Source organism: Penicillium crustosum, assembly GCF_028827405.1.
Source record: "Penicillium crustosum strain IBT 35664 chromosome Unknown utg000003l_segment0_segment0, whole genome shotgun sequence".
NCBI lineage: Eukaryota > Fungi > Ascomycota > Eurotiomycetes > Eurotiales > Aspergillaceae > Penicillium > Penicillium crustosum.
This window is the reverse complement of record NW_026623124.1, coordinates 169,546-187,416: the sequence shown is the minus strand read 5'-3', so window position 1 is coordinate 187,416 and position 17,871 is coordinate 169,546. Positions and strand designations below refer to the sequence as shown.

The 17,871-nt window shown below is 49.1% G+C and overlaps 7 protein-coding genes across 7 annotated transcripts; 2 read left to right on the top strand and 5 right to left on the bottom strand.

Moving 5' to 3' along the window:
* Positions 1-82: 82 nt before the first annotated feature.
* On the bottom strand, positions 83-2,836 carry N7487_007140 (beta-mannosidase; the record flags this gene model as incomplete). Its single annotated transcript, XM_056874870.1, has 5 exons — positions 83-880; positions 928-1,163; positions 1,214-1,644; positions 1,705-2,655; positions 2,715-2,836. The coding sequence occupies 5 exons, from the start codon at positions 2,834-2,836 to the stop codon at positions 83-85; spliced, it is 2,538 nt and encodes an 845-aa protein (XP_056727058.1).
* Positions 2,837-4,797: 1,961 nt separating this feature from the next.
* Positions 4,798-7,212, top strand: N7487_007139 (uncharacterized protein; the record flags this gene model as incomplete). The annotated part of the gene is made up of 3 exons (XM_056874869.1): positions 4,798-5,027; positions 5,088-6,159; positions 6,217-7,212. 3 exons carry the CDS (start codon positions 4,798-4,800, stop codon positions 7,210-7,212), a joined length of 2,298 nt encoding a protein of 765 aa, XP_056727057.1.
* A 295-nt stretch (positions 7,213-7,507) lies between these two features.
* N7487_007138 (DUF3712 domain-containing protein) lies at positions 7,508-8,917 on the bottom strand (the record flags this gene model as incomplete). Its single annotated transcript, XM_056874868.1, has 3 exons — positions 7,508-8,166; positions 8,227-8,651; positions 8,715-8,917. 3 exons carry the CDS (start codon positions 8,915-8,917, stop codon positions 7,508-7,510), a joined length of 1,287 nt encoding a protein of 428 aa, XP_056727056.1.
* A 1,780-nt stretch (positions 8,918-10,697) lies between these two features.
* Positions 10,698-12,080, top strand: N7487_007137 (glycosylphosphatidylinositol-alpha 1,4 mannosyltransferase I; the record flags this gene model as incomplete). Its single annotated transcript, XM_056874867.1, has 3 exons — positions 10,698-11,681; positions 11,731-11,838; positions 11,910-12,080. 3 exons carry the CDS (start codon positions 10,698-10,700, stop codon positions 12,078-12,080), a joined length of 1,263 nt encoding a protein of 420 aa, XP_056727055.1.
* Positions 12,081-12,710: 630 nt separating this feature from the next.
* Positions 12,711-13,415, bottom strand: N7487_007136 (uncharacterized protein; the record flags this gene model as incomplete). The annotated part of the gene is made up of 1 exon (XM_056874866.1): positions 12,711-13,415. The coding sequence occupies one exon, from the start codon at positions 13,413-13,415 to the stop codon at positions 12,711-12,713; it is 705 nt and encodes a 234-aa protein (XP_056727054.1).
* An 81-nt stretch (positions 13,416-13,496) lies between these two features.
* On the bottom strand, positions 13,497-14,551 carry N7487_007135 (uncharacterized protein; the record flags this gene model as incomplete). Its single annotated transcript, XM_056874865.1, has 2 exons — positions 13,497-13,987; positions 14,056-14,551. 2 exons carry the CDS (start codon positions 14,549-14,551, stop codon positions 13,497-13,499), a joined length of 987 nt encoding a protein of 328 aa, XP_056727053.1.
* An 850-nt stretch (positions 14,552-15,401) lies between these two features.
* N7487_007134 (DNA damage response protein RcaA) lies at positions 15,402-17,738 on the bottom strand (the record flags this gene model as incomplete). The annotated part of the gene is made up of 5 exons (XM_056874864.1): positions 15,402-17,190; positions 17,250-17,401; positions 17,455-17,534; positions 17,591-17,653; positions 17,702-17,738. The coding sequence occupies 5 exons, from the start codon at positions 17,736-17,738 to the stop codon at positions 15,402-15,404; spliced, it is 2,121 nt and encodes a 706-aa protein (XP_056727052.1).
* Positions 17,739-17,871: the final 133 nt, after the last annotated feature.

Genomic DNA, 17,871 nt, shown 5'->3' with positions numbered 1-17,871 from the left:
ATTTTGAAGTGCTTTTGCTCATTGAAATAATTATTTCCACTGCTATATAGTATAGGTACTAGTTCATTCAACAGCTCATAGCTCATTCAACAACTTCGCAAGATGGTTGCCCCAGGTACCGGTATTTCAGAGGCTCACTTCCAAGACCAGTAACAATGACTGTCTGCTCATCGCCAGGGACAATGTCAATAGCGTTGTCTCCAAGCAGTACACCCTCTTGCTCCTCAAATACAAGACACTTGACCGGCTTGCGGGCACTGATCACCAACACCGTCTCACCAGATTTCCCTGTCTGTTTCTTAACCTCGACCTGTCGATCGGACAGATTGAGATACTTCAATGGCTGTGGCCAGTCGATATCCCGTGCCACAACCTGATTATTCACCCACAACCGGGCGGCGAGCACATGCGGTTCGCGCTCGGCGATGTGGTCGATAACACCATCAGTGATGATATCTGTGGTGCCATTGGCAGTAATGGTGACGTTTTCGTGCACGATAGGAGCCCGAATATCACGGCCGGTGTTGACCGATAGGAATCGCAGCTCGACACTGCCTTGGACGGTCTTTGGTTGATTGCTGGCAATCCAAAGCTCGTACTTGCTGGTCTTGGGTGGCTGGGCATGTGCCACGCTCCAGTCGTGGTGCTCACGGCGGACTCCGACGGCGATTGGGTTCATGACGCGCTTGACGGCGTAGTATGCGGGCTTCGGCTTGAGGAAGTAGTCCACGATGGCCCATGAGATTGTCGGCCAGCAGTCGTTCAGCTGCCAGAGCAGTGCACCACCGCAGTGTCGCTCATCGCCCCATTGCCGGCGCCAGCCTCGGTAACCAAACATCATGGTCTCTGCTTGTACAACTTGAGTGAGGTAGATGTAAGTCTAGAGATGTTAGCGTGAATCGAGGGTCATCATGGTGGGAGTCATACCTCAAGGTCTGTGGCGGTCCGTAGATTCTCTACGAGGTACGTCGCCAGTCTTCGTTCATGACCGTCGGCCTTGTTGTGGAAGTCAATCACATGGGATTGAGGGAACTTGTCTTCTGGGTTCTCGACAAAGTAGTCAATGGTAGAGAGGTGGGGGAATGCCTCCATTCCAAACTCGCTGTTGAACCGGCCGCCGAGAGTATCGAAGATTTGGTACTTCTCCTGCGTTCCATGCCATACTACTCTAGTGATTAGCGCAATAACTCGAAGTGTGTTGGGGAATGCATACCGTTCCACTGGTGCATATCACCAACAGTTGCATCTGACGATATCTTGCCATCTCCCCATGGACTTCCAGGGTGGTAGAATGTGCCGGGCGAGTATTCAGCCACCACGTCAGGAAGCAGCTTCTCATAAATGTATCGTGCGGGGAAATCTGTTTTCAACCAGCTCTCTGGGTCTTTGTCCTCGTAGTTGTAGGTCAAGCCTTCAGACTCTGCAACCTGATAATCCTCGTTGTTACCCGCATAGAGCACAATCGAAGGATGATGGCGCATACGCTCCAAATTGTAGATTGTCTCTTGACGGACAGATTCGAGCATCGTGGGCCATGTGGGATAATTGCCGCATCCAAACATGAAGTCTTGCCAGACCAGCACTCCCAATTCGTCGCAGGCCTCATAGAAGGAGTCGTCTTCATAAATACCACCACCCCAGACACTTGTTCAACGTCAGCTAAACCCACGTAAATCCTAGACTAAAAAAGAAAAAGCAACATACCGAATCATCACTTGTCTGCCAGCGACCATAAGCTCAATCCACTTGCGGTACCGCTCGGCACTAATAGCAGGGAGCAGACTATCCGCCGGAATCCAACATGAACCGCCGCAGAAGATGTCCATTCCATTAATTCGGAAGAAAAAGGATTTGCCGTGCTTATCAGGTTGTTGAACTACCTCGGCAGTCCGGATACCGAACTTCTTAGATGCCTGGTCAACCTGTTCACCGTTGCGAAGTAGCGACACCGATACATCGTACAGGGTCTGTTCGCCATATCCATGGGGCCACCACAGAGCCGGCTTGTCGACTGGGAATGATACTTGAGTGGTCTTCCCAGATACGGGAATAGTCTTGCTTGCAATCTCGTTCCCTTTCAAGCCTAAGCTAACCTGGGCCGTATATTCCCCTTCACTGACGCTCTCCACATCGATAACAGCCGTCACCTCAGCTGTCTGGTAGTCTGCAGAGAGCTGGGTTTGGGGCCACAGATTGGCCACGCGGGCCTGATACACCTCGAATCGAACGGCACGCCAGATGCCCGCAGTCATCAACACTGGACCCCAGTCCCAGCCCCAGTGATATTGGGCTTTCCGCACAGCCATACGCGATGGATCGCCGTTGAACCCGACCCATTTGTGTGTGGTATCCTGGACACGGAGCTCGCGTGCTTTGATGAGTGCACAATCGAACTCAATCTCGAGTGTGTGTTCGCCCTCGGCTTCCAATGCTTTGGTTACATCCACCCGGTGACCCAGGAACATGTTATCACTCTCCAGGATCACTTGCCCATCCAGTTTGACCTTGGCAAATGTATCGAGACCGTCGAAGACCAGGATAATGGAAGAGCCGGCGGGAGCGGATGGCTTCTCTACCACATTTCGGTAGACCCATGATTTCTCGTTGACCCAGCGGGCATCCAATTCTTTGAACCCAATATAAGGATCATCAAGCCTATTGAGAGAATACTATTAGATTGAAATCATTTGGTTTGGGGGAAAAAAACAGCTCACTTGTTGTTAGCAATGAGATCCTGTTGTACTACGGATGGGACCGTAGGTACTGGCAGCCATTCATCTGTGTCTCGGTCCTTGAAGGACCAGCCAGAAGACAGGGAGTGCACAAGCTTAGCCATTTTTGAAAAGCAATTGGCAATATATGAAGAAAGTAGTTTTGTCTGCCCCGGATTTATACATTGGGGAAACGACATGTCCTTATCGATAAGCCCGGAGAACCCCTTTCCCTTTTGGGAAAGACGAAACAGGCCGTGTTAAAAAAGGACTAGTGTGACACATGACACTGTATTTTTGCAAATCATGCTCTTCAAATACAATGAAACATGAGGAATTTGCAACTCTAGAAAATTACCGCGGAGTCTCCCCATGATTCAGCAATGTCCTCGAACCCTCTGGGGTTGGTATATCCCGAAGTTCATCCGGGAGCCTTGTTAGCCACGGCAAAGGTCCCGTCAAGCTCAAAATGCCATGCATTGATGATGCCCGGCTTCCTTTTTCATGAGTTTTACTCACTGGACTGATGGGCATGTGCGGAGTATATCATATGCTTCCCTCCCCCAAATGCAGACAGCTTCTTTCGGGCATCGACGACCTACGCACTTAATTTATTATTATTATTACACTTGTTGCACTAATTACCGTTAGTATGCATATGCGTGGGTGGTCACAAGTCACAACCGAACCAATGACCGTTGAACGTCGGCAAACAGTGGGCATCCTGCATCCTTCGGCTTCCTTTTCATAATTCCACAGGCTTGGCATGCCCCATGATAACTTCCATAGAGATCAATGATCAGAGTGCGGAGCTCTGCAGAGTGCTTGAATATCACATTGCCGAGTTTGTCTCTCTAGGCCTCTTTTCCCCCTTGAGAATACGAGAACGCGAGAACCCTGAACCGCCCTATGTCCCCATCTCGGCCACTTGACTGGAAAGAGACATTGGCGCGAAATTATCTTGGCACCGGACCCCCCCAGTGGCAAGTTGCACCATACAATTTAGGCACAATGCCCCTCCTGATACACGGGGTAAGCATAAGTGGACATGAGCACCAGCCCCTTGATTCGTGAAAATCCCTCATTTTCGGCGCCAGGCGTCGGGCTTAGAGCCATTATGGTATACTCCGTACGGAGGACACGGAGGATAGTCATAAAAATGAGAAGGTTTGACACTCTCGATTGGTGAAACAGATTGAAATATCCAGTCAAAGAGAAAATTTGCTGGTAATGGGTCACTGGACTACTGGACTACTGGACACCTTGACCCTCCCCCGGACTTAATCTCCCCATGCAAGAACGGACATGCACAGTGATCTTCCCCATACGATCGTCTAGTCCTGCAGGGCTCATGATTTTGTGCCAAAGTGAGTCTGGGGAAATTGCCCCTCAGTTTGGGGAATCCATGTCACTCTATGGGGTATCGAGTACCCTGCCATGCACGTTTAGTGGCGCGTGAATACCTGGAAGCGAAATTAGAAATTTCCCGTGAATGGCAGACATCTGCACCCCTGTTCATGCTGGCGTGGCAATTCCCGGCTGAAATGTTAGGCGACTCGGGACTGGACACCCTAGTTGACCCTATATAGTCCCCTGTTGATCATATATGCCGGGAGTTACTGATGGGGGAATCTTGATGTCAAACCGGAGGCTGAAAGGCCTTTCCTATTTTTTTTCCCTTCCTCTAATAGATCCGGAGAGAGGGAGAGAGAGAAGAGAGAATGTGTGCTCGTTTTCCCGCCAAGGAATAGTCCGGAGTCGCGGAGATCAGCCCATAATAATCCCAAGATAGACCAATCACTGTGACCCGACTGAGCCCGGACTCGAAAAAAAGCCTTGCAAGTTCGAATCTATCACTAAAATGCGGGGAGATTAAGCGGATCAGCCTATTTTTCTTTTCATTTTAGTCTGCCTTTCCCTTTTAATCTTCTGTTTTTCACCTATCTTAGGTGACTAGCTACTTTTCAGCAATATGAAGCATCAAATTTCTCATTTATCAACATCATAAGGACATCATTCTACACATGTTGCCCACCCAGTGACCACACGGTGGTCCTGAATTTTATATCCCCCCATATCAGTAACAATGTTCCATACATTCGAGGGGTTTGAGAACCCTACGGCAGCAACCCCTGCCCGCAACCGGTCTACAAGTGAAAGACGGGAATCCGTTAGTCGCCGGGTGACAACCTTGCGCGCTTGTACATCTTGTCGCCATCGCAAGATCAAGTGTGATGGCGAGAAGCCATGTGAGGCATGTCGGTGGTATAAGAAGTCAGACCAGTGTCATTATTCAGACCCGCGGCCATCGCGAAGGTGAGTCACTTGCTTATTTTCTTCTTCATGCCAACTATCTGACCAGTCTATGCTATACAGACATGTAGAAAAACTATCTACAACCCTGGAAGAGTATCGAAGTATCCTGGGAAAGTTATTCCCAAACGTCTCCCCAGAGTCTTTGGCAAATCTGCCACGGGAGAAACTCCTGGAGCTCACAACCGCCCCGTCGGGCTCTCACATGCAAACACTATCCCATCATGCCGATTCCCCATCGACATCGGCTTCCCTGGAAGCACATGTCTCACCTTTGTCAAATGACGATGACAACCTGGAGGCTCTGCAAACTATGCCCGAGGAGCTTCCGGATAGCCGGAATACTAGCTCCTCGGATCTGGTAGAGGGCGTCTCGGACGACGTTAATGGGCTGTCGCTCTCGGCTCGCCAGCCTTCATCTTACCTCGGTGTTTCATCTATCCAGGCTGTGATCAAGGTCATTGTCTGGTTAGATCCAGGCTGTGCCTCGTACTTTTCGCGAACTCCCGTGAACGAACAGGAGAACGCGGTAGGGTGGCCGCATCATGGGCCTACCACACCCCAACAACCCCTCATTCCACCCTCAGAGATGCAAATGCTCGATGCATATTTCCTCTATTTCCAAGCCTTCGCTCCTATGATAGATGAGCGCTCCTTCCGCGAGGCTTACTGCGCCGGCCGTCGGAGAGATGATCATTGGCTTGCTCTGCTGAACATCGTTCTTGCTCTCGGTTGCATTGCCGCTACAGGACCCGATGATGTAACACACCAGACATACTTCTTGCGGTGCAAGAGTCATCTAACTCTAACTTCCTTGGGAAGTTCCCATATCGAGACTATTCAGGCGCTGGGCCTGATGGGCGGCTGGTACTGCCACTATATCAGTCAGCCGAATCTAGCGTACTCCATTCTGGGTGCTGCGTTGCGTATGGCGGCTGCTCTGGGACTGCACAAGGAGTTTGCGGAGACTCGCCAAATACCGAGTTCGGCGAAATTAGCCTCTATGGATCTCAAGCGTCGCGTCTGGTGGTCTTTGTTCTGCATGGATACCTGGGCTGGCATGACACTAGGCCGGCCCAGTATGGGTCGGATGGGTTCCAACATTACAGTCAAACCTCCCCTTTGTCGAGACAAGGTAAGTCGTGTTCCTTTCTAGGAAAGAATGATCGTTTGACTAACGACGCTCTGATAGGGAGACGTCCTCGAGATCCTCCCCCTAGTGGAAAATATTCGCTTCGCTAAAATCGCAACCCAAGTCCAAGAGTCGCTCGCCGCAGCCCCGTTAGTCAAGCACCAGGAAATGGCCCACGCGGATGCACAGCTCCTCGAGTGGTGGGACAACCTCCCCTCTGTCCTGAAAGACCACGAGCCCTGCTCAGAGTCAATCAACACTGTCCGCACAGTCATGCGCTGGCGCTACTACAACCAGAGGATCCTCCTATACCGACCAACACTGCTCAACTACGCCATGCGCCGCGTGCCTTATATCGCACTGCGATCCGAGGAGCGCACCGCGATTGAAAAGTGCCGGGAAGTCGCAGAGGAATCTATTCAGAATATCGCTGCCACAGCGCAGCTTAATCAGCTCTGCGGATGGAATGCTGTCTGGTGGACCTTCCAGGCTTCTCTGGTTCCCTTGGTGGGATTGTTCCTCAACGATCCAACGGTAAATGACCCTCGCGCGTCTGTTGAGTCCTGTCAGGCGCAGGTGGAAATGGCCATGATGACTCTCGCCCGTATGCAGTCCTTTGGCCATACGGCGAAGCGGTCGCTGGATGCTATCTCGCGTATCTACGAGGCCAGCAAGCGGGGACAGGACCTCACCGATCCTGACTCCTCCGCTAGTATCCTTAGTGACTCTTATCCCGCTGGTCGGGATATCTCACTCATATTTCCACCGCCTGAACTGGGTCGTGGTAACGTGGCTATGGGCGAGAATGGGTTCCTTGACCCCCTCGCTACTACCCCATTTACGGATGATTCAGGGGGTCAGTATCTCTGGGAGTATCTGAGCTGGAGTGACAACAACTTGTGGCCAGGAACTGTCACTGATACCGATGGGGGAAACGATGTGATGACTTTGTTGACTTCTGATCACGACAAAGGCCCCAAATTCGGAGAGCAACCCGCATATTTTGATCCCATGCCCGATCCTGGGTATTTCGCAAATGGTGGACTTTATTACTGAACACTTGTTCTCTTCTATTCCCTTCTCTATTCTCTTCTCTATTCTCTTCTCTATTCTATTCTATTATTTTTGTTTCTATGAAATCTTTCGATTTAGCATGTTAGCATAGGGCATATGTGGGAAATGAATGTACGATTTTTATTTCAATGCTTCAAGTATATCAATGTACTGTATGATCTTATTTTTTTCTCATATTTCTCAGCTCTCACGATACCTTTGACAGGCCAGACATCAAGATTCAATTCCGACAGAAAAAGTGTGATAGAGGTATCATCTCCCAATTCAAATCGTACATTCATAGTGCGGCATAATATTGAGCCAGCGAATCTATCATTGCGTCTCGTCGTTCGGGATTTTCATACTCAAAGATCTTTTGAACGTGTCTGTTATGTTTCAGACTTGCAACCTGGCTATACGCATCACCGTATCCAACTGGACCGTCCAACTCCACAGGGTCTCTCCTGCGTTTGTCGTCGGAGCCTGAAAATGTTTCACTCGAGCCTAGGTGAGCAAGCGAGTTTCTGAGAACATCGCCAATGCTCACGTTTGCTACCAGAGGGAGTGAACCGAGGACCCTTGTATAGTACGGGATCAAAGTGCCGTTGGATACGATTGATGTGGTCACAGCTGTCAGGGTGAGTGCGCCTCGCCTGATGGCGGGGCCCTGTGAGCTGAGAACTTCGGTGAGGTTGCCTATTATCGTACTAATGTCGATCACACCTCTCAACGGGAAAGTGTTGTTGCCTGGTCTAAGCGTGACGTCTTTGACCGTTGCTTTCCCGATGACAAGGTCTGTATTGCCGCTCTTGAGGTCGAGTGTGATAGTGCCAACTTCGAAGCTGAGGATGGAAGGGTTTGGAAGTGTAATATTGGCAACGATGTTGGATCCATCATCCTCTGCCGGTAAGACGAAGGTGCTGTTTGCGATGGAGAAGTCTTTAAACTTGTCCAAAGCTATTTAGATTATTAACAAAACTGCCCACAGGTGTAAGGCCAGTCGAGTGAAGTACTCACTTGGAATTGCCACATCTTTATCCAATACAATGTGGTTTTTCAGGGCCCCGAGATATCCAGTGGTCACTCCATATAGTGAAAGTGTTGTTTTCTTTTGGAAGACTGCTTGGCTCACAAAGGTTTCCCAGGAAGTCATATTGAGAATTGGAGTCGACTGGTCGGTGACTCCGAGTGAATAATTCCCCTTAATGGTTTGCCCGGGGATCTCAATTCCTGCATATGCATTTTTATGACCGGCGGAGCGCACAAATACGTAAAAGACAACAGGATCGAGTCGAACGCCCATTGCGATCTTCAAGTTTACCTTTGCTTCTAGTGTCATCCGTACTGTATCTGTTGTTGGGTGCATCACTTTGGCATTGACGATTCGCAGATCCGATTTATTGACAACTAGTTGCGCGATGGCAGGGATTGCGACCAGGAAGCTTGTTTGGTAGAGTTAGTTTGATGATGAACAGGGGAATAAGCAAAATAGCACCTTGACTTACAAAACGGGTAAGAAAATAGCCAAGAATATCACGTTGGCGATGAGGTAGATGCACCAGAATCGCCTGCAATGCCGGCGGAATCTATTCTTTTTCGAGGTCGAGCTCACTGATCCGACCTTCTCGAGTCTTTCAGACTCATCAGAGTCTGGCTCGAGAAGCCCTCGATTGCCCCCAATAATATACTTTCCTATGCTCGGAGCCATGATAAGGTCTCTTTAATGGAGAGAAGAATACACAAGGAGATCTATCTATATAATCACCAAACCCTTATGGAATATGAAATTATCATATGTCTATGAAAAGATACCGCGGACCGGGGCGACAGTGAACTTTATAATATAGCTTCGTTTCCTTTGCGGGGTGATCGTCATCTTCTTGTGTTATTGTACGGTGGTATACGAGGTACGTAGATAAGGAGGACGACCCTGAAGTACGCCTCTGCCTAACAAACTGTGATCTCTGTCAAGACTAGCCGGGTTTGAATTGAAAAGATTCATAAGTAGTCTGTCATATTGCTTTTGGTATAAAAGTAGACCACATAATCTGACGGCACCTAACCTATCAGATTAAGTTATCCTGATTTAGCTGGTCAAATTCCAAATACAGAGAATGACTTTTTACGCAAGCGGTTCAAGTGATACAGATCCGAGGTGTAATAATGTGCCTCACTTGGCAGGAAGTGTGCTCAACATCTTGATTACGCTGCATATGCTTTTCGTTAAGGGTCTCGTTCAGAGTGCCTCGGTGTGGGTTTTGGCTATCATCTCACACAGTGTGAATGAAATTTCTTCTGAATCTTCGCTTATTGTAACTAGGGATATTTACGCAACATAGATGTGGGAATACCAATAAATGTGAATTTTGAGGCATTTACCTTATGCTCGGTAGTTGAAACATCAAGACCTGGGCCTAGGTATAAAAGTCCGTACTAGAAGCACGGAAATCCCTCTGGCTGTCTAATTTTCACATGAACCATTCTGTTGGCATTTCTGTTAACCGATCTAGAGAAGTTGGGACCTGAAGGGAGGTCTCAGGGTGTCACTGAGCCTATCTAGTAACCCCTCTTAGTGGCGTACTGACTACCTGCATCACCGTGTCAGCCAAGACATGGGAACATTCGATGTGACTGGCTTGGATTACTTCCAAGTTTGTAGATGATTAAAAATACGGTGACATCACACTGGTTCTTGTGGGACGTTCATCGTATATACGTACGAAGTAACCCTGGAGTGCAGGGGTGTTGAAATGCCCGCGATTCCATGGCCACTTCCCCGCATTTTGCAGCTCCAACGTGGATCAGTGGAGATTCCTTGTTTTTGTGGGGTTAAGGCCTTGGCTCGAGCAGTCAGTTCATTCTGCTTGATTGTATATTGTAGAGACAATGCACATGTGTCTTATATCTACCTGCTATATAGCAATACAGGGGCCAGTGGAAACATCGTGAAACCAATAAAAGATATACTATATCCAACTTTCAAACCTGAAGAATGCATCAAAAGTGACTGGCTAGTAAATAGTAGCGCTCTAGTCTTCAGGATGCTTCAATAACTGCATTATATACATGTTATATACATGTATGTATATGGCGAGGTATACTTCCAGTCCCGAAAAGGCAATCTCGTGGACACGGACCATGCTGAGTCAGCCGCGCATCAGGCCCCGGGGCCTAGGCGGAATGCGGCCCTGGCATCAACATCTTCCACGTAAACATCCGTCAATTTACCAAGCACGAATTATATGGAATGGAATTGAAGTGAATCAATTCAAACTCAAAGTTACTACGGATTTCAAGGCCGAAAAAAATTGGTTGGATGCGCAGTTCCTTACTTCCCTCGAAATACGCCAAGGGGTTCATCAAGACGCCCAATTATGCGAGCTAGCCATAAAAGACTATCTAGCAACCTTTAATTTCTTCATTTGGTTGTCATCAACGGAAAAAAAGATAAAAGGAAAAAAACCCCTTCCCTAATTCCAAGATAGAGAATGGCTCTCTTCAACTCTCCAGCGCGAGTCTTCCTTGCCGCAACAGCCCTCCGCCTCATTCTCCTCGTCTATGGAGGCTGGCAGGACGCGCATTCCGCTGTGAAATACACCGATATTGACTACATGGTATTCACTGATGCTGCGCGCTATGTTGCAAAGGGAGAGTCGCCCTATGCTCGCGATACTTACCGCTACACGCCACTCTTGGCGTGGATGCTTCTCCCAACTGCGTGGGTGGGTGCTGCACCTTGGTCAACATTGACTTTTGCCTTTGGAAAGGCGCTTTTTGCATTGTCCGATGTCTTTGCAGGATGGCTTGTTGTTCAGCTGCTTGTCCGATGCTATCGCTTTCCTGTCGAGCGCGCGCTGCGATATGTTGCCGCTGTTTGGCTATGGAATCCCATGGTTGCCAATATCAGTACTCGCGGTAGTTCGGAAGGACTGCTCGGAGTGCTTGTTGCGGCGCTTCTGTGGGCAACTTTGACCAAAAAGCCTATCCTTGCTGGGCTTATCCTGGGTCTTGCTGTACATTTCAAAATTTATCCGTTCATCTATGGTGTCTCCATTCTCTGGTGGTGGGATGCTGAGCGCGATGGGTCTGCAACGGCTGGCTCAGGTCTGCTGTCAAAGGCTTTCGGATTCATTACCCCGTCCCGGGTGAAGTTTACTGTCGCAGCACTGGCCAGTTTCGTGGCATTGAACCTCGTGATGTACCTTCAGTACGGCCAACCATTCCTGCATCATACATTCTTCCATCATCTTACTCGCATCGACCACCGCCACAATTTCTCTCCCTATAGTACACTACTATATCTGTCTGCTGCCGGAGGGGCGGAAACTCGCTTCGAGGCACTGGCCTTCCTCCCGCAACTAATCCTCGTGGTTGTCGCCTTGCCTCTTGTTCTAGCAAAGAAGAGCTTGACTACTGCAATGCTCGCCCAGACCTTTACCTTTGTCACTTTTAACAAAGTCTGTACTAGCCAGGTACGTGATCTCATTCGAAAGTGGTGGTACTGGTAGCTGACCAATCTAGTATTTCCTCTGGTACCTCATCCTGCTTCCGTTTTACCTACCCTCCTCCTCGCTTATTCGCAAACCGACTCTGGGCATATCAGCAGCCATACTATGGATTGCTGGACAGGTATGTATTGTCTACTTATCCTCTGATGCCACAATCCTCACTTGGGACACCAACTCTAACAAAACATGTAGGCTCTCTGGTTGCACCAAGGCTACAACCTCGAATTCCTAGGCCTACCGTCCTTCGTACCTGGACTGTTCCTCGCAGGGCTTTTCTTCTTCGCCGTGAATGTCTGGATTCTAGGCATCATTGTTCAGGATGGAGGGGAGGGTGCTAGTGAGATCGAAGTTGCACTGAAATGAGGGGGGGGACTACATGTATTTAATAGAGATGTGTACATAGTTACGGGATCCTAGATAAAAGCAACAATGATTGATCGGGACGACATTGAACTACATACAATACATACAAACCAACCCACGAGACATGCGTTATGGGTCAACATGACGGAGGGAATCAAGCCCACCGGCAAGAACACAAGAACATGATTCTCGGATTTCTCGGATTTCCTCGATTAGTAACTCCAATCGACGCATGACGTCGCAAGAGAGCGTTTTGTTAAACAGCAGCTTGCCCTCTTGGGAACGGCAAGTCAAAAACAGAAAACCAGTGCGGCAAGAAACAATGCATTGAGCACAGTTTCTGTTTTGCTTCTCCGAATCGGTAGGTGATTGCGCACTCTGAAACATTCACAGAAAAAAAAAAAGATTGAGGAGCATGAGGGATGATCATGCTTGAATTGCACATAGAAACCCGATATGCCGTAAAATGACATCCGCTGACGTGATATCACAAAAGGGGAGATTTTGAACGCTGAATAAGAAACTCGCTGAGATGTCGGAAACGATGAAGGGGTATTATGCTGAACGACGAGATGAATATATGAAAATCAGGCCAGAACGCCCAGGAAGAGATCGAGGTGAGCTGTGAGCCTAGTAAGGGTTGGAGCCGTCCGCAAGAAGACTGTACATGTTCACTTGGATACCTAGAGGGCGAACTCGGGGTATCAAAGCGCCCACGATTTGCTGGTCATTGTACTCCGCGGCTGTTCCATCAGTAAGCGCGATAAATGAGGCTAACGGTCGATTCATGCGCAAAGCTTCCAGGATGTCTTCACTCCACAGGCCTGTGCACTCGTTATTGACAAGTTGGAAATAGGGGTTCAGAGGTGGGCAAGTTGAGTCCAGGTCAATAAAACGGATCCGCAAGTACTCCAGGGCAGGGAGGACGGATAGACACTCGATTGCCTTGATCACCATGGCCTCAAAGGCATGAATAAACGCAATGCTGGTAATTCCGCCTATTCCTTGGCTCATCTGCGACCAGTGATGCGATTTGTCTACCTTTCTATTGTGACAGCACGCCTTGACTACAAGGTCCAGTGACCTGAGTCGAGAACCAGAACCCATTGCTGTTGCCCCTTGCCTCAATGTCTCAAAGAAGAACCAGCATACGCGACCAGTGTATGTAAAAGACTCTAAACGCGGAACTGTGCCTCCAAGCAGACTGCAGATTGGAGGAAGCGAGGTTCGAGGCCCAGAAAGCCCACCTAGCAAACTATCATTGTTGTAAAACCCCTCAAGACTAAGATTGATATGTCGGATTGTAGCTCGAGGGCGGGTGAGGATGTGTATCATGATGAAGTAGGCATTGATATGGGGCTGGGCCCAAGCACAATGCCATTCAGTCAAAGCTGGCAATGCCCGTGAAATGTTGTGCTAGTCGTCAAGTTGTCGCATCAGGTTCCAGGCACCTCGCATGATGAATGTTTGGATGTGCTCAAGAACAGGTAGGCGCTGTTGGATAAGAGCCTGCAGATTGTACATGCCACGACTGTGGCGGAAATGTTGGACCATAGGCGGGTTCTTACAGTGGCCACCCTCCAGAGTGAGAACTCGGGCAGCGGGGAAAAAGCGCCGAATAACCCCGAAGATTTCCTCCAAGGAAGCGTTGTTGGTTGCACAGTGATAATAAAACATCTCATTTCCCCGGTGGTGATCATGATCCCACTGCGTGGGTACAGCATGACCTGCAGCTGTCCGAGCGACATGTTGTTCCGCATCCAAGCGAGAAATGATTGGCCGAAGAACCCGATCTCCCCAGATAGGCATCCAAATTTCAATGTGACAGACGTGAGGGATCAAATGCGGGTTTCTCTTGAACCACCGCACACAGTGGGCCAATTCATCTCTGTTGCCCTTGATTCTGACTACATAAATCAGTCAATTGTCAGTGCAATCCGTTTGAGTTTTACTTTCACATTCAGATCAAACTCACTATGGCGGTAAATTCGGCTTTGAACAAGTCCAGTCCATACCCGGCAAGTCAATGCCAGGTCGGAAAGGGCCTTTCGCCGCGGATGATGGAGAGCCTTGCTCCAGTTTTGAGCAGAAGATTCACCATGTGCTGTATGGCTACCAGCCGAGGCTCTTTTGCCAAAGATATGATCCAGAATAATCTCATGGATCTCAACTGGAAGGTTCACGAATTGGATTGCCGACTGGGCCGGGGCTGAGATAGTCGACGCGGAGACTTCTGCGGGGAGATGAGATTGGTCCTCACTCGCGGGGATAGGGCTGGAGGGGTGGTTTTCACAGATATCCCCGGAAAGAGCATTTACACTGGTGCTGCAGTTTGATTTTCCTACGCTTGCAGGAACTGCAACAGGTACACTATCTAGCGTATTGACTGACACCAGCCCAGGAGGAGGAATTGCAGACATCATGAGAGGTGGTAGGGACGAGGATGAGAGCTGGGGAGTGTTAGAAGTCATTGATGGGACTTGCTCTCCTTTGAAAGAGCAACTGCAACCTGATTCCTAGAATTTGAAATACGTCAGTGAGCAAACAGGCCATGTTAGACTGTGCATATACACTGTATTCACCTCGCCGCTGTGGTTAACCGCTGATATCAAAGCCGCACCAGCCCGATGTTCGGTCTCGCTACAGACGAGAGATCTCGGTGGATCAAATTGGCGAAGAAAGGAGACAGGTTACAGGAATAGAGGGGCTTGCCGATCAGGCTGCTGGGCAGCTTGATGAGGCGGATTGGAGGGGGGATGGCGGGGAGAGAGATAAGCACGAACAAAAATGAAGAATTGAGAAGAAGATGAAAAGAAACAGAGAACCTACTAAAGAAGAAAAAGAAATGCAAAGTACATATGTAGAAGAAGAAAGCGACGATGTATGGAAGAAGGAGGTCGAATGTAAAAGAGGAGAGAGGTTGCGCGACACGGACCTTTTACTATTGGGGACACTTGATATTGGGACTTTTAAAGAACGGGAACGACGACTGTGATGAATAAAATAACGTGGATATGATCAGAATAGACCGAAGGTTGCATTATACATGTTATATTGAATTATGACTCTATCATGTTGTAGATCATATACGGCCGTGATAGTTACCTTGGCCCTTATAGTGGTGCCATCTTCGCAGAAAATGAGGAACATGACAGAGATGATCCATACATATGTACATATTTAGTTCGTGTGATTGGATTCAAGCTTTATTTACTTAGAAACACACATAACGCACAAATCGACTAAGGAATGAAAGGGTATCGATGCAGAATAGACGCTACAAAACTATTGCAAAGAAAAAAGAAAAGAAAAAGGTGTGTGCTACCGCTTACGCCTGAAACGGAAACGAAGGCCATCATCGCTGTCCGAATCGCGCTCCTCACGAGCTCGCTTTGGGCGTCGAACCGGAGTTGGGTCTGGAGTTGGTTCAGGCGAGGTGCGTACAGTTGCTGACAGCTCGGAGCGTGATGGAGCAACTTCACCACCACGATCGTCAGAGTTCGGACCTTCAGGCTCGATCCGAGAGTTCGTCTCAGCGGAATTGCTGGCCCAATAGTGATCGCCGATTCCGTAGTCTTTGCGAGTCACTTCTTCTAGAGGAACGATTACCGTCTGGATGCGAGCTCGACTACGCGACTCGCCTTTTCGCCGGAATTTTTTGAAGTTCTTGCGTCCATTCCATTGGTCGTCCCATCGGTCCGAGTTTTGATCCTCACGCGCTGGTGCATTGCGGACGGGAATTTCCATTTCTTCCACAATGGCCAGGTTCTTCAACTGGTCCACATCTACCTCACCTATGTCGGCTGGATATGACTCTTCCTCGGCCTTGCGTTGTTGCTCTTCATCTTCTCGGTGCTTTCGGGCGGCTTCAAGCACGTCGAGTTTAGGTCGCTTGCGCTTGGGGGCCTCAGATTCCGGGGCTACAGCCCCACCCTCCGGGTGATGGCGAGTCATCTCTGCACGACGACGCTTCATTGCACGGGCGCCCGGGAGAAGATCAGCGACCGTGTCCTCCTCGGGCTCTTCCTTTACTGGATTCAGGGATTGCATTGCTTGGGACGGCACTTGAGTTTCGAGATCCATGGTCTGAGTGGAGTTGATATTGGTGTCCTCTTCTTCAGGTGCATACACTGGGACAGATTCCATGTCAAATCCGTCATCAAAGGTCTTCATTTTACTGACGTATGCACGCACACGGGGTGTTTTGGCTCGAGCTGTCAAGGGCTGGCTAGGCTCAGGATCAGGGGGCGATACCGAGTCGGACACCACAGAAATTGCTCGTTGGGCTGTTTGCTCAGGCTCGGCCGCTGGTGTAGATGAGGAGAGCTGGCTAGAGCTCTCCTCTGTGGGCAAGGCACGACAAAGGGGTGATGCATCATTTCCCAGGATAGCGTCAAGGAACTCTCGTTGCTCTATCACGCGCTGGTCTGTCATTAGAGCAACTTCATTACCGACGTCAATAGACCATTGCTCGAGGTCTCCTTTTGATCGAAAGCGAACAAGAACGACACCACCGGAACCATGCCGCTCGCTACCCACACCTTTCCCTCCTGCTGCTTTTTTCATGAACCGAACGATATCTGCGGCAGTTGTGACCCCATCCTCAACCTGGTAGAAAAGCGCCTTTCCTTGGCCATTGTTGATTGGACCTTGCAGGTTTTCAAACTGAGCTGGATCACCGAAGATGAACGTATATCCCTCGAAGACATTAAGACGTTCGGAATTGGGAGCGAAAGCAGCGGCGGGGCGCTGGGTTGGCTCTTTACCGGGAGGCGGGAGATGTTGAGTTGGATCGGGCCACGCTGATTCAAAGTCTGTTTCGAGAGGACAGAGTGACTCAACGTTCTCAAGGTCACCGGGGGTAGCCGCGTAGACAAGTGCATCGATATATGAATCATCTACTATGTACTTCCCGTTGACGAGTGCCTGAAGACCCTTGGCTGTATTCCGTTTGCGTTGTACCACATGTGTTGTGTGATCGACAAGATAATCCATGATGGTTTTAATGTCAAGGTCTTCGAGACGTGAGCGAACATGGGCCAGAGGATCTTCACCTCGCACCTGCTTGGAGGAGGCTGACAAGGTGAGTACCACGGGTTCCCATTTGATCCTATAAAGGTCCTCAGCTGGTATTCAATATTCAATCCTATGAGAAGCAGATATACGTACCGGAGTGTATGCTGGTATTTCGCGAGCTTGATGACATGCTCGTCGCTCTTCTCCAACTTGCATTCTCCTTGGATTCTCCTCTCATCAACGACTGTTCCCTTCTTCGACTCCAAATCGGTTATAGTGATATCGGATCGCGCTCGTGGTGATAACTGGGCTGGAATTAGCCAGATAATGCATATTATCGCGGGGGAGTTAACCGTACCCCATCTCTGGGATTGACCGGTGAGATTTCAATGGTCATATGCTTGCGGGATATCGAATTGTGGTTGACAGCATGGCGGACTATTCAATAAGAGGTCAGTCCAATTGTGTGATCCTCCAACTAAAGTAGGCCATACCTCCGTCTCGATAGAATCGGCCAAATAGATACTTCTTTCCAGGGCGCAACCACACACGCTTCCCTATGAGGTTTTAGCAACCGATAGATCCACTTCGATCAAGTACCTCACCTTCCAGAAAATCACCGGTCGAATCTAGAATCCACATGACGACGAGTCGGAGATCATTATTGTCAGCACTAGGTTACGTCGCTGAGAGGCGCAGATTGAAACGCGTGTCCACGTGACTCCGCGTCAAATTGATTTCCGCGATCTCACTTCTTTCATTTCATCCATCAGCC